Source organism: Macrobrachium rosenbergii, chromosome 27, assembly GCF_040412425.1.
Source record: "Macrobrachium rosenbergii isolate ZJJX-2024 chromosome 27, ASM4041242v1, whole genome shotgun sequence".
NCBI lineage: Eukaryota > Metazoa > Arthropoda > Malacostraca > Decapoda > Palaemonidae > Macrobrachium > Macrobrachium rosenbergii.
Genome location: NC_089767.1, coordinates 35,253,336 through 35,269,335, shown reverse-complemented (window position 1 = coordinate 35,269,335; position 16,000 = coordinate 35,253,336). Strand labels below are relative to the sequence as shown.

At 35.4% G+C, this 16,000-nt stretch overlaps 1 protein-coding gene across 2 annotated transcripts; it reads right to left on the bottom strand.

Moving 5' to 3' along the window:
• Nucleotides 1-3,419: 3,419 nt before the first annotated feature.
• LOC136853613 (uncharacterized) lies at nt 3,420-16,000 on the bottom strand. 2 transcript variants are annotated; one of them, XM_067129378.1, is made up of 8 exons: nt 15,906-16,000; nt 13,473-13,667; nt 12,578-12,727; nt 12,029-12,247; nt 11,487-11,703; nt 10,354-10,500; nt 9,188-9,298; nt 3,420-7,884 (listed from the first exon to the last, which is right to left on the bottom strand). In XM_067129378.1, the coding sequence occupies exons 2-8, from the start codon at nt 13,545-13,547 to the stop codon at nt 7,793-7,795; spliced, it is 1,011 nt and encodes a 336-aa protein (XP_066985479.1). In that variant the 5' UTR covers nt 13,548-13,667; nt 15,906-16,000; the 3' UTR covers nt 3,420-7,792. The 2 variants fall into 2 exon arrangements, with proteins under 2 accessions (XP_066985479.1, XP_066985480.1); XM_067129379.1 differs by having other exon boundaries at nt 15,743-15,965.

Sequence of the window (16,000 nt, the reverse complement as noted above, 5' to 3'; positions counted from 1 at the left end):
ATTAGAAAATATAACTATAGCAGCAACATATCCTGAGATGAAATCTGGAGAAGAATTTTCCAAATAAGTGATTTTCACAGCACTCTCCTCTCCTCATTGTAGTCGAATCATTTTTATAGCATGGCAAATCTGTTTCCCATTGATAAAAGCACTCGGGTCAAGAAACGGAACGCATCAGTGAAGGCACCAGTACAGTATCAATACGTAAAAAACTGAAGATTCACAGCTTCAGTTAACATTCTTTGGCTCAAGACACTCCACAATTTCTGCTTCTCAAACATGCATGGTTAAAATCCATCATTCGGCAAGCTATTATGAATTCATACAAGCAACATTCAAAACAAATCAAATGGTTTGTAACATTGACGTTCATACAAAATTGCTTAAAGTGTATACATATGGATATACGTATGGACATGGACACTGGTCCACAGTATTTCATAATAGTGTTTGACTCGACACTTCACCATTTAATTACAACAGAGCGCACCACTGTCTGTATAGCAACTGTTAAAACTTCAGATAAGAATAGTATAGTTAAGTTTCAAGCTAGTAATTAACATTAATCAATACCACTTGTGAAAGAAACAGGATTATTTGACTAATGAATGGTCCTATGTACATCGAATGAACATGCTCATTAAAAGACAGAGAGAGAGAGAGAGAGAGAGAGAGAGTGAGAGAAACAATATAGTTCTTCATAGAGAGAGAGAGGGAGAGAGAGTGAGAGAAACAATATAGTTCTTTAGAGAGAGAGAGAGAGAGAGAGAGAGAGAGAGAGTCAATACAGTTCTTCGCAAAAGTAATATACTGTATACTAATCAGATGTTTAATCTACAATGGCCATCCTTTAAATCTCCCCAAAGTAATAAGGTTTTGTGCTAAATTTTGTTTCATGGTCTTCAACATTACCCTTTCTTAGATTATCTACTAAAACTACAGGAGTGGTCATCCAGGTTTCTTAGATATAAATACGAGTCAGTGCCAGTGGGGGTAATCTGGTCTTTAAAAAAAAACTGGCTGGAAAAGTCACCTAATACAACAGTCCAATATTGTATTTCAAAATTTCATTGCATTTTCACTGTTTCTCCTTTTAGTCTCTATAAAGTTTTCAGTGTTTCACTCCTTACCCAATATGACTATCTCCTTATTTATACAGATAGTTGAACACAATAAAATGGTAGTAAACATTTCCTTCCTTCATGATCTTCAAGAACTTCACTTTATTTTTCTGTTTCTCGTGCCTTCACACATTCTACTGGAACTTGGCCTTGCCAAGTCTTTATATATAAAGTGTTGTGAAACATGAGTCATATTTTAGTAAAGGCAAATTAAAACATAATGCGCTGAAGCCATTTCCTCTAAGGAGTCCTTGGAATCCAGTTACTTGCATAAAAATGCACGAATATTCGTAATTCTGCATTTAGATCCCGTTGTTTTATAGCGTTAACATACTATAATGATGAAAGTTGCAATGAGATGATGGCTAATTATGTTTTAACACTTGGTTAAATACAATTATCATACCACTTACTTCGCAAAACCAGCCACTACAATACTTTGCAAGCATGTGTTTCAAAAATATAAATGTATATCACAAACAAATACTGCAGCAAAGAGAAGACTGCTTTCATTTCCACACCAAGGCAAATAAATTTAAACTGGTTTTTCTTAGTATCTGAAAAATACCCAATAGTTCATCTCCCTCTTACCACTAATCACTTATGGGATTCAGAAAGGAGATAAAGTAATTCAAAATACAGATCATTTTTCCATTTGAAAAAGATTGTAAGCCTTCAACTTTCACTGTTCATTAAGGTAAAACGTTTAAGGTGTCATAAACCATTCAAGAATAGAGATATTCACAATATCTGCTTCCATGAAACACAAAGAGCTGGTGCCAAATTAATCTGTATGCCGACAGAGGTTAAATTATGTGTGTTCTTATGGTCACAAAATGAAAAAGATGAGAGGCAAGTCTTGACTGGAGAAAATAAATCTTGCATTAAAAAGAACTTCAGTGACATACCACTGCTCTAACTTGCTAAATCATGGTGTTAATCTTATAGTCATATTCCCAGGAAACTAAAAATACATACTAAACTTCTTCTTTTGCATCCAAAGTGAAAATATTCACTGTTAAGAGCTTTCCAAGTTACATGTCACTTGTACAGCCCTGGTTTAGCACACAATAAAAGAGTCCAGTACAATGTCTCTAACTTGTTTTTGGACCATCCAGGTCAGTTCCTATCAAAAGACTTGAAGGGTACACATGTGTTTCAACTAGTATTTAAAATACTGAAACTGAAGTGTGTCAAAAATTCCCTTTAGATATAGCATGCATTACAACAGAAATGTAAGAAATACAAAATTATACAAATAAAAGTGCAGCGTACATCCAAAACAAACTAATCCACTACAATGGGGCAAGTACAGTAGCCACTGTAAGTGGTTACCATAAGCAGGATTACAATATATACTTTTGAAAGTCCTTTCCTTTGGGTAAAATATAATACAATAAACATATAATTCACCCTAGCCTCAAGTACATTTCATTAAAACTTCCTACATTCAATAATGAAACAATATAGTATGCTCTTTTTATCAAAGAAAATTTACCAACCAGTAAAATAACAATACCTATTATGTGCTACAGTTGTCAGTACTTAGATGTTGCTGACTGCAGACAAGTAGCAACACAGAGCAAAATCCATCTAAAAAAATTTAGTCTTTAGTTTACCAAACAATGTTTTCAGGAGGCACTGATTCTTACTCTATTAAGGAAAAATGGGTGTCTGTAATTATTTAAATGTTCCACCTAAGTAAACAAAAACTTTTATATCATAAGATTCTGATGTCCCAACTATAAACAACACAAATAAAATTTTATTAAAATCTCATTTCTGAATCTTGAATATGCATCAAGTCTTGTTTTTTAATTCAAAGTGTTTTGTCTAGCTCAACAACAATAAAAACTCAGCATGTACTTGGGCCCACTACATATTTTACATTGTAGTTCTAAAGGAAATATGCAAGACAGACAAAACCATAAAACAGCATTTACTGTATATACCTCCTTCAAAACCTATTGTTAATCATTCATTCAGTGACATAAAAAAATAAATGCCATGATTATTGTAAATTTATGGCAACCTTATTGTAAGTTGCAAGGCTACACATGGAGATTGAAACAGGGGTATTAATCATAATAATGCTAGAAAAACAAAATTACACTCAATACTTGAAACAGGGGGAGAGAAGTAGTCAAGAGACACCACTCAATGTGGAGATTATCATTCACTGGATAAAATGGTCCTCTATCAAATCATTCCTTCCTTTCTGAACATGTAACTGAAAAGACAGTAGCACACACATACACAAACATACCTAGGTATAACTGAAACTTCATGAAAGTTACATTATGGATTTTAAACAAACTATAAAAACCCTTCACCATTTTGTACACCCTGGCATCAACACAAAATTATAAAATAAAAACTCAAACTCAACACATTAAAACAATAAAGCTTACGACACGAGGTGGGCATCCTACACTAGTGAAAAAAAAAATCCATACTTTTAACTCTGAATGGTACACCGGCAAGAGTTAAATTTTCACCTTCAAAAGTTTGGTTATCATATTTAAAAACAAACAGCAAGGGGGGTTTTCACTCATTTAAAGTAACATGTGGAAGAATGCTTAAGTAACTTTATTTACATTATCCTGTCAGTTTTTCTATAACTAAAGACTTTACTCTTACTTAAACAAACACAGTATCTTATATACAATGCACAACTAAATTCCTACAAGATCCCATGGGTTTCAAAAGTGCTTCAGTGAATTTGGCCTCCTAATCAACTGCCAAATCTTTCCACCATTGTGATGGGGAATATTTGCAAAAGGGTGTTTTTGTTATTTTTATTATTACTAAACAGTTTAAGGCCAATGATTTATGATTATCAGCTCTAATGGTGCTGGCCTGAAGGATATAGTCTTAGGTATTGCATAAACTATGTTTCACGGCGAAGCAACTGTAAACAACATCCACCAAACGATAACAAAATGCACAACAAAGCAACATAATCAAAAATTAAATAAATGAAATGACATCAATGTACAGTATATTTAAAAATTATCCAGATTGTAATGATTGATAATGAATCCTGTTATCTTCACTGGCTTATTAATCTAAAAGTGATTGGAACTCGATTTCAATAAGACAAGAAAAGAAAACTGAGATACGGGTACACACAAAAAAATCAGCCTACCCTCCAATAAAACTTCTATAATTTCTGACTCATATTCACTCATTTAATAAAGTCACCTGTAAGAACGTACATTACGACAAAATAAGTACATAACAATGCAATCTTCTTAAGAAAGGTTATAAAACATATACTCCTTCATGGAAGGCTGTGATGAAACTGGGAACTTTCAAGATTTACCAGATTATATGAGGGACTTAACAGCAAATTACTTTATCATATTTCCATACAAACAGAGGTCTTACTTCTTTGCCTTATAGCTGGTGCTTTCATTCCTTATAGTGGATCAAGCACAGTCAGGATTTTATAACCATGAATATACTGTATCTACTGACAAATGGGTTCTTCTTAAAATAAATAATTCTGAAATGTTTCTAGCTCTGTATAACTATGGAGGTGAATATCTGCTTCAACATCCCGCTGCAAAATTATATAAATACATTCCCCATAGACCTTTAACCCCTTAACATAATCTACACAGAAACAAGTACTTCTTATAACTAAAATTAGGACTAAGCACATTTGCAAGTTCTCTAAAAATTTCATATGGCCTTGCTACTCTTCTCACGGCAAAATCCTGTTTTTCTTTGAGATCAATTCACATAAAACAATTCCAGAAGTGGACAAAACCAAATTTAGTAAGAGGGAAAATATTTACTCTATATACCTTACTATGGCAAATAAGAGTAAATGTTGAATGATAATGGAGACGATGAACATAACTCAGGTAACTGATGATGACATGGAAGAAATGAATGACTGTTGTTTCTGAGATTAACACTGCTCGTAAGTAAATTTTAAGAAATATGAAATGCTGGAACTACAGATAAAAGCACATGACAACAAAAGTTTTGTCTCTTAATAATAAAAAGCTGCAATCTGTGTCCGTTTCATCTGCCACTAGTGGGGAAAGTAGACTCCAACCAGATGAAAAACTACCCGTACGGTTTTAGAGGTTTCAAAATTGAGGTTGAACGGTACAAAGATGCCAAAACCAACTGCCTTGTTTGTTATAACCTAGCGTAACAATGAGCTATTTTTTAAAATATTAACTGCATTCCTACACACCATATATGATATTATCTTCATCATAAGTACTTTAACTGGACTGGGTGGAATTCTGCATCTCTTCAAGATGACTGTTGTTGAAACATCAGTATGACAGACACCAACCAATCATTTCACACAGTGCAAAATACCCAAGTGGAAAGAGAGTAGAGGGAAGTGACAGAGTAAACGATGGAAAAAAAAAGCAACTAAGGTGAGGACACTGTAATAATATTATTAATACAGAGAGAGACACACAGGCATTTTCCAGAATGCTGGAAAGTGAAACCAGATCTAGAAAGGGTTACTAGAAAGGGTTAGTGTCTGCAAATTGTGCAGAAGGCACAAAAAGCTTGCATTACTCAATGACTAGTGTGCCTGAAACTTATAATCTTCAGAGTTAGACACAACTGAAATGTAGCGTCTGTAACCGAGATGAAGCTCTCGAGACTGCACACTATTCATGCATGATGATGCTTGGTAATGAACTCCCCTTCTATTAAAAAGCCCAAAAATGCTAAAGGAAGTTGCCTACAAAAGAAAATTTCACGAAGTTGGAAAGCAATGCATGTGGATTTCAAGTTCTTCAAGAAGTTAGAAAGTAATGCATGTAGATCTCAAGACTTTCCAACATTACAAAACCAGTTTGCATGATTCTTTGAGAAATGCAGTGAGAAGAGGTGGCAGTTATGGTGGTACATCTGTAGATCTGCAAGCCACCACCTTGAAGCACTATGAAAAGTGACCAAGGTCTATGGGTGACATTCCTGAGTGCTTAAAAAGACAACATTTCAGAGGTATTAGTGATTGGCAACACCACGACCTTGTTTCAAGCTCTTCATAATATATCAGAATTAAAGACATTGACTGCAGAGAACTGTGTCTACACTTTCGAACATGACCAAAACAAATATAAAAAACAAAACACCGCAGAGCTTTTTTTTTCACACTAACAAAAGGCAAAAGGATGCAACACTGACACAGCATGACCGCTGAAGTAACATCAAGGCGCTGACATTCATATCGCGGAAAAATAAACTGAGTCGAGAATTCTCTACAAAACTTATTCACAGAGTATACATCTGGCCCTTGACTTAAACAGAATTCATAAAAATCTGAAAACACAGCTGAAAAATATTGAAGAACAAAAAATTACACAAGTCTGAAAACTCAGGCATCAAGCTTATTAAGATAAGGTATCAAGATTGATAATGCATAAGAATATTAAAAAAAAAACAAAAGCATCCTTACTATTTGTGTTAATTGTACTGTACTGCACTTAAAACACACTGTTATGTAACAATGACTTAAGTGCAACTGTGACATAGCCTATTCTTCATCAGACTGTTATATTAGAGCAAACGAAAGGCTCACTGCAACTAATAAAAAGCCAGTTCCTCTATTTATGAATTTACATTCTGCATTGCATTTACAATTACTTCTGTGATTACAGTTTCTCTTCCAGGTTATTACAGAAAGGTAATCTGTCTTGCACAACAGAAATTGTTACACTGATGCTGTGTACTAAGTGCGTAGTTAAGATTTTGATGGTCACATCATTATCAGTACTGACTGTGCCTTTTAGTTATGCATTCTTTACAGAAAACAGTTCAACAACAAACACATTCCCAATGTTTGAGGAATTATAAGTAATGCCCAGGTCTACAGCCTCAGTTTACAACACCTGCATCATAGGTAGATTACTCGAAGAATGATGACTTACTCTTAATACAGAGATGGCAGGTTTTTCGTTTATTTCTTTTTTGGGGGGAGGAGGGTTGATGCACGGAGGGGAAAGCTCACCCTCACCCTGTACCCTCCAAAAGACAGCCTGCTGATCCTTTTGCTAATCAGGTATGGTCTACTTCACCCACCAGTAGCAGATGAAACATATAAAATAAACGGTTTATAAAGGACACTGGGAAAAATTCTCAATCGTAGGTCGCATACAAAGTCCGTGACAACGAGCAAGATGAAGCTACAGAGGCAGGAGAGGGAAAGATTTCTCGTGGCGAAAAGACTGCCTGAAGTAACTACATATTCAGAATGAAATAAGTTTTCGTAAAACACAACTTACCACTGTGCCTTTTCATATAAAAATAAATACAAATAAACATGTCCAAGTACTTCAGCATCATCTACTGTATATTCTGTGAAGTCTAAATAAAATCATAAAGATTCTTCAAATCTAAGATACAATCATTTCACTTTGTCACTAAATACTACAATGAAATCGAATGTCTCAAAATTTATTATTATTGCACTAGGTATGTTATATACAACACTTGGAATGGAAACCACTTCCATCACATGTATTCGTACACTAACAAATGTATCCCTTAAGATATAAATTAAAAATACGATAAATCTTTCCAAGATAGATCATAATAAAACAATTACTCTGGAACTTCAGCAACAACAGAAACCTGGAGAAATGACAAAAACATGAATGATATTGGCAGTGCTGAATAAGAAATATCTATGTAAACTCACAGTACTGAGTCCAGCCATGGCTTGGGGAACCCAGACGCAAAAGGCCTATGGAGTGGTCGTGTCCCGCAGAAACCAAGTCTGTTACGAGAGTTAAGGAGGAAACCACAAAATGTTTATTAGCAATTCTGAAAACAATAAATTTATAAAATTACCCTATATCAGTACCATACAAATATGCTGTATTGTATTATTCTAAAAACAAATAATGGGGTAGAGGGAAGCTAATCTGAATAATAGATGATTATAAGTTAAAAAATGAGCAGTCGCACGATACTTCTGGGGGATAGCAATGATTCTGATTTATTATATCAGATATAATAAAAGCCACATTTAGAGAATCCTGAAGGATTTGTTCTTAAGACAGAACTAAAACTTGGATAATGGTATGGCTGAAGAAGTTAAACAGCTGCGTGAGGAACTAAAACTTGGATAATGGTATGGCTGAAGAAGTTAAACAGCTGCGTGAGGAACTAAAACTTGGATAATGGTATGGCTGAAGAAGTCGTGAGGAACTAAACTTGGATAATGGTATGGCTGAAGTGAGTTAAAACACTAAAACTTGGATAATGGTATGGCTGAAGAAGTTAAAAGAGAACTAAAACTTGGATAATGGTATGATGTTAAAAGTACTAGAAAACAGAATTGATGCAATGCAGCAATGCAGCTGGGCCAAAAGGTCACTGCAAAGATATTTAGTGTCATCCAAAGTATATTATGCAAGACTGCAGTCTTTCCTCCTAAGAGGGGAAGGGTGGATGGAGAATATTTTCAATTTTAGTAACATTAAATAATGGTGTAAAGAAGTTAAAAAACTATTTAAAAAATGGCTTCCACTATGTGATAAACTGATAATGGCTTTGACAAGGTGTGACTGAAGAATGTTAAAATTCTTGGCAGTGTACAGTGGGAAGGTTGTGCTACAAATGAGGAAGTGATGGTGAAATATGATGTCCAGAGGCTGCAGTGATGAAATGTGATGTTCAGAGGCTGCAGTGATGATGTGAGATTACCAGAGGCTGGAAAACAGACTGAAATCTCAGATACCAAAAAGGTTTAGCCATGTGATGAGAATGGATGAGGAACAGTTGGTTAAAGAAACAGTGCATATGGGCGTTGCAGGATAATGACTTGTAAGAAGACATAAAAAACTGTGATAAACAGGGATGGAAGGAGGCCTGAACCTGGTGGAAGTTCAGGCAAGCAGAGCAGAGAAGAATGAACCGATTTTGTAATGATGAGTTAAGTAATTTTGAATTAAATATAAACAGTAGTATATACATTGAGTAAAGGATAATGAACATTACAGAAACATCGGATAATGAACATTACGGAAACATCAGATAACATTACAGAAACATCAAATGTTTTGACAAAAGGATACATTCATTGTAAGGAGAGATGTCCAGGTCCATGATGGGAGCGTTGTGACTATATACCTGACCAACATTTTGATGTCTGTCAGGATAACGGCGATACCTAGTGATCATCTTCCCTGTTTGGTAAAAAAAAACTCATAGATAAAATAGGCAAGTAACAGACATGATGAACATCAAACAGTGTTTTAATTCTGAAATAGAAACACAGTTTTCAACTAGATCTGTTTCAGTATTTCATGGCATTCAGTGCCAAATAAATCAATAATATTGGGAAAAAAATTATTTAATCCTATAGCAGCTTTGGTTAGCATCATGACAACTATATTCTGAGTCTCATATTGGCTTTGATAAATTATCTATGCTAGAACAATGTGAATGTGTATATCTGAAGCACCAGGTAAGCTCAAACCACAGTGATTTGATCACAGATTACAATTATACTTACGATAAGCCATAGTCACTCTTCTTATATTGCAATCTTACAACAATCAAGAAAAGGTTTCATCTGACAGTCTACTTGATCCAACGTGCCACCAACACAAACACAAGGTTTCTACGGTCTTTTATCATCTTACAACCAAAGAATGCTTTTGGCAAAAAGACTAGATCTCCCTCAACCTGGGAGACAAATTTCAAAATTGAGATCTCTCTCAATATCACTCATTAACAGTTGACTATAATCAAAGCCCCATTTCAATATAAACCCAAAATCTACATCTGACTTTATGACCGTAATTTCCAGCTACTCAACAACTACTAACGATGGCAATGAGGTACCTCATCACTGATAAAGAACCACAGTTACATCTCTATGATGTCTTTGCCTCATTTGATACCTTCACTTGAACAATATCTCAATGTTTAAAAAAGTCCCCAATACTCACTGTCACACCTACATCAGGCACTGGCATAAACTAACACACGTTTAAAGAACAGTGAGGCACTGTCTACCAACTTCCCAAGGAAATACTCGTATCTATTGACACCCTGCAAAATCCACTGATAAATAAGTTACATAAAAGCAATTCTAAATTTATAACTACCCAGTCACACCTTAGTGTGTTATCTTGGATTTCTGTATAAGCTTTTCCATCTTTCAATGAAAATATTACATTTATTACAGCTATTAAACTACTTTTATTTTGGTCATGTAGATAAAAAAAAAATTTACCTTGGGCAGTGTAAAGCAAGCCTCCGCTGTGCGAATACCTCATTCGAGTCACCCGGTTTGGACTAACGGGCTGACTCTCCCACTTCCAAGGTCGTTCCCCAACACACCAACACACAAGACCTTCCCCAGTACTAGCCATCATGACACCTGAAAGTTACAATTATAAGTTAATCGAGGAAAGGAAACTAAATTTCACAGAAAAATAAATATTAGGTTGTATAGAAACATGCAAATATTTTTAAAAAAAAATTAAATTAAAAAACTTTGACCCAGGATGGTATATGTTTTCATAAGAACTATTTTTACAAAATTTAAAACAGTTTACTTCTTAAAGAAACATAAACAAACAGAGTAATTTATTTTGTAATCATTTTCGAAAACAAAAATATCTTCCAAAATATAACACCCTTCTACATCAGTTACTTGACAACCAATACAATACTAATAGTATTGCAAGGTATTGCATTATTGCTCCCAAACAAACAAACACAGAAATTTTTGGGTACACAATGATGAGAGTAGAGAGAAAGAGTGAAAAAAAAGCAACCTAATTTTATCCTGTAGAGAAAAACAAGAACTCTCTCAGCCTTTACATACCAAAATAAAGCAATCATGGCCAAGTTGACATATATGAATGATCTTGTTTTGTATGTCTTTACTACTAACAAGTGACACAATATTACTTAAAGCCCTTGAGAAAAATATAAACAAAAAAACAGATTTCTTTAAACATTTTTCAAGACAAAAAATTTTTCTCAATACAGTATATATAACCTATTTGTGCATCTGCAAGAATCCCAGACAGTCCTAATTGTTCAAAGAAGACCTCTCAATCATCATGGCACTTGTGCCCATGGTTACTCAAGTCTGGGCTGAATGTCTCACTTGTGTTGTCTGAGTACCTCCAAAAGAACAGAGGGTTGGAAGGCGGGCAATAAAAGATAATGGTAATGACTTTGTAATAAAAATATCTTTTTATAAGTGATTAAATGTTTCGCCACACAAAATACCATTCTTTACATCCTTTTCATTCAACTGCATCAGGTCTATAGCTCATCATCCCATCAGAAATTTTAGCTCTTCAAAAACTGGCAACACTAATGAAGAAAAGAAAGTATAGTATATGCACTTACTTGGGTATCCCTGAGATATTGTTTTGTTATAAGCCTCAGGAGAAGGGGCCATACATGTTAAAGGCGAAGGTGCCGTAAAGGAGCACAATGGACGTCCATCCACACTGTTCACTTTCATCTGTCCCACGGAGGAACCTGACACGAGCACCATCTTCCCTGACCCCCAGGGCCAGGAGCCATCTAAGAAGCAAATGTCATTGATACTGTCTTCATGGATCTGAAATGGAAACAGATATTTACTATGACGCAAACAGCATATTTTAAACAATGATTGAGCATTGAGGGACCAATTAAACATCATGGATAAATGGATACTTTACAAGAAGCACCTACATAAAATAATCATGTTGCTGGGATACTGTATAACAAGTAACTACATAAACACCTTGTCAATGAAAAGATGTGAGGACATTAATAACATTATAGAACTACACAGTATTGTGCTTTCACTAATAAAAAGTTCTAATATTTAGCAGTTTAAGAAAAATGACACAGTATGCTGTAAATCCTGTGTAACCATAAAACCTCATTAAAAAACTTACATCATAAATGAAATCTAGTGGCAATGGCATGCGAAGATCAATAAGAGTAATTCCTTTCGTATTAACAGTAGCACAAGCTGCAAGATAGGGCATATCAGGGTGCATCACAAGAGGCTGGCGACCTTCACCAGGACTGGCACAGTTGTCATATGCCAGTACTGGATCTCCTCTCTCAACATCAATAATGCTGACTTTGCGAGACACAGCTGTGGCAATAACCTGATAGGAAGATAAAAATCCTTTTTCGTATACCATGTAAATGCTCAGTTTAGCAGGAAACCTGATCATTTTTAAATAATTACAATGTTTGCAAAACATGAGATATTTGCAATCTTTACTGTCTCAATATACAGAAGAACATATGCCAACAACACACCGGCACCTCAAAAAATATACACAGATTACACAACATATAAAGAAAAATATTAAGTTCTTCCAGCAACAGGCAGAGCGAACATTTCAACTTGACATCCAACTTTGGTGATGTGCTCATTTATAAAAGATACCTAAATAAAAACCTAGCACCCTTTATCTGTACTACATCATTACCTTTGTGCCATCTGGAGAAAAGGTCAAGGAGTTAAGAGACCGAGCAAGACTTAAAGCTGTAAGCTGGATTGTACGAACAGACTCTCCCCGGAGGGCACTCAAAATCGCTATCTCACCATCAGTTCCTCCAAAGGCGAAAGTGTATCGATCCTGGTGAAAAAAATTATGGTTGTTATCACAAGCTATTTATAAAGCATTCATTCCTACTGGACAAGCAAAATGCTATTACCATGCCTGGCAAATTTTACAGTAAAGAGTGCCCATATTTAGAAAAAAAAGACAAGGTCAAAGAAGAAAGATGGCAAACTAAAGTGTAAGTAAAAAAAAGGATAATTTATAATATAAAATATAATCACAGATAACAAGCCTAATCCTAAGAGTAAATCAACAAAAGCTAAAACAAAAGTTATCAATGGAAATGGTGCTTGAGTAGACCCCTAACCAAGGAGAATCACCCAAAACTGCAGAGGTACATGACACAACTGAACATTTGCGAACATTGGTTAATCAATGTGGCATCTCAGGCAACTAAGCAATCATAACTAATAGTGCAGAAATAGAAATCCAATCAATTAAGCAAGGGACATAGTTTTAAATATACAATACTGTACAGTATTGTATATTTAATGATACAAGATGTTTTCCCAATTGGTATCACCTAGCAAAGGCATTAAGAAAACTCTGATCTGTACATGAATGGGAACACTACTTACAAGAAAAGATGCTTTAACACTTTAATCACATGCAAAGTATTGCTACTATTCTAAATGATGCTGACATTTGTTTTATATATTAAATGCATACATCTCTTTCTTTACTGAATGCAAATTTAGTCATAATGAAAACAGGCATACTGTGTTGTAGTGGTTAATAAAAAGGGGGTGGGACCACTCACCTTGGGACTAAATGCAATGCATGTGGGAGAATTACTCTTTTGCAGCAGGAATTTCGTGGAGCCCTCCTCCTGCATCCTACCACGCTTGTTGACTTGGATACTATCATCACCAACACCACACACACGAAAACCAAAGGCTGCGCCACACCATCAGACAGCAGAAAAACTAATCATGTTGAAACTGGGGGGTCCTACCTGCATGGAAATATTAGTGAAGTAAAATCACCTGAAACTTAATCCTCAAATGTAAAAATTATGCACGTCTTTCCATAACACATTTTAACTTGCAGGTTCTCTTATGTACTATGAAATAACAGCCATTTACTTGTTACTGGGAGACAAGGAAAAAAAATGTGCTTACTCCAAAGTAAATGTTATATTTCTACTCTTAAAAGAAAGTTGTTGGAAATAGGGGAAAACCAGCAGAGAGAGAATTGCCACACCTGTCAAGTGGTAAAAAGGCAGCTGTCAGTGAACCAAATAATCCAGGATTGGGATTCCCAAGCTTTACTGGGTAAATGTCAGAGGTACCAGGCATTGAATGCTGCATGAGTGTGGGAGGAAACAAACTCTCCTTCTGTTTAGCTGATCACTTCACAGCCTCCCTCAAAACTAAAAGGACCATTATTTACTATGTTGCCAGGAAGAACTGAATACATATTTATTGCAGAAGATTGAAGGGCTTCTGGTATTGAGAGTTTGTTATCAAGATACTGTATTTCAACGTATGGGTGTTGCCGCAGTGTGACACAAGTAGAAAGCACTACAGATGACAGCAGACTTTCCCTACTGCAGTAAATTACTGAAATGTGGTCAAAAAGGTCTTCAAACAAGTCTAAACTATAATTTTCAATGCTGGCTAAAGGAACAGGCCCTACAAGAATGTATGGGTCCTTGGACAGTGCTGACATCTAGACTGCAAAACAGTACTCTAACAATTACTGAGCAAAGAAGTTGACACATGTGGAGCATAATAAATTGTTTCCGGTAGAATTCAGGGGGTAAGTTTTAAAAGAGAATATACAATTGAGTTTTTGTTTACAAAAACCAAAGATATAAGCCTGAGCTTAAAGTAACATAACATTCTTTCAAGTGTTCAGAATCATTAAATACAATACATTGATAGAATACCAATGGTGAATCTAAGAATGGAAACAAAGTACAAGATATACTGATTCACAGTTTTAGTTGTGCTTGAGTTGAGCTACATATTCAACAACCTATATTGCACCATTTACTGATCTTTTCTAATCATAATTAAAGGTAGTAGCAACTGTTATTTGTGTATGGGGTAGCAAAAACTGCTACACAAGACTAATTAGCTACACACTGTAATTTACTGTAGTGCTTCCAATGCCAATGATTACTGGGCAAATACAACCAATAGAATTAAGCTCCCAGCAATGCACAGTGCAATACAGAAAGTACTAAAGGTCTTTTGCTGTAACCAGGCTACTGATGGTATGATGAAAGATAGTGCCAATAAGGACATCCTACCTGAAAATGAGCAAATAACATGGCAAAATGACAGCTAAAAGTCCCCATAGTTTGTTTTATGAGAGCCTATGGAAGGGCTCCCTTAGAAATAAGACGGCGAGCATTCACCTGTTGTTTGAACCTAAAAGTCAGATGGGCCAATCCCTTTTACAGTGATGTGGATCACTGCAAATGACAATAGACTGTGGAGGGGTAAAGTGATTAAACTCTCAATATTCATGGGCTATCCTAAAGCCACGCCATGAGTTAATAATAATTTGTCCTCACATTCCATAAAAATGTCAAAATGTAATCATCTAACTACTGACATTATTGAATCTTGTACTGCAAAAACCTGTTAGGCTATATTAAAGCACAGACGTACCCTAGCTTGAATTGTATATTGTGAACGGGTTAAATTATTTTTTACCTCAATGGGGTGGCCAAAGCTAACAACTGCACACTGGAAAAACAATTGGTTAGACCTCAACTAAACAAGGCCATTTGGAGGAAAGTAATGGCTTATCACCTAGGTCATTTCCCATAACTGTCTTACTCAAAATAAAATTAGTTAAGTCTATAACAACAAATATAGGAAAACCCGTAGCCTACAGTAAGTAGGCTACGATGACCCAGGACCTTATGAATTAGGTAGCCATGGCTTATTCCTTGCCACGCAAGCCTCCTCCAAAACATATGAAGTTAAATCCTACTGAGAAAAGATGACTTCCTAAAAGAAATAGGACTCCGAAATGCGATTCCTACACATCCTACAACCAGCAGAAGCGACTCACTTCAGGTCGTCCTTCTCAGACCATCTTGTTTAGCGTAGCGATGGAATTCCTTAAAGACGATAATCTTGAGTAATTCTAACCAACAGCGTTTATTTCGAATCTCATACACTTATTAATGTAACATTCAACGTCATTTTCACTTATTCTAAGCTACGCAACTCACGGGAAGGTGTGAAATTGATGATTGAAGTTCTTTTGTTTATCAAAACAAGGTTGAGGATGCGTTGTGTGTTGACAATGACGTCACACACTCATTCC

Bases quoted from the DNA above. Each gene is read 5' to 3' on its own strand.
- LOC136853613 (XM_067129378.1), bottom strand. From the start codon at position 13,547: ATGCAGGAGGAGGGCTCCACGAAATTCCTGCTGCAAAAGAGTAATTCT. The intron at 12,728-13,472 runs GTGAGTGGTCCC...TTTTTTCACCAG, and splicing joins GCATTGCATTTAGTCCCAAG to GATCGATACACTTTCGCCTT. The intron at 12,248-12,577 runs GTAATGATGTAG...TCTTCCTATCAG, and splicing joins TTTCTCCAGATGGCACAAAG to GTTATTGCCACAGCTGTGTC.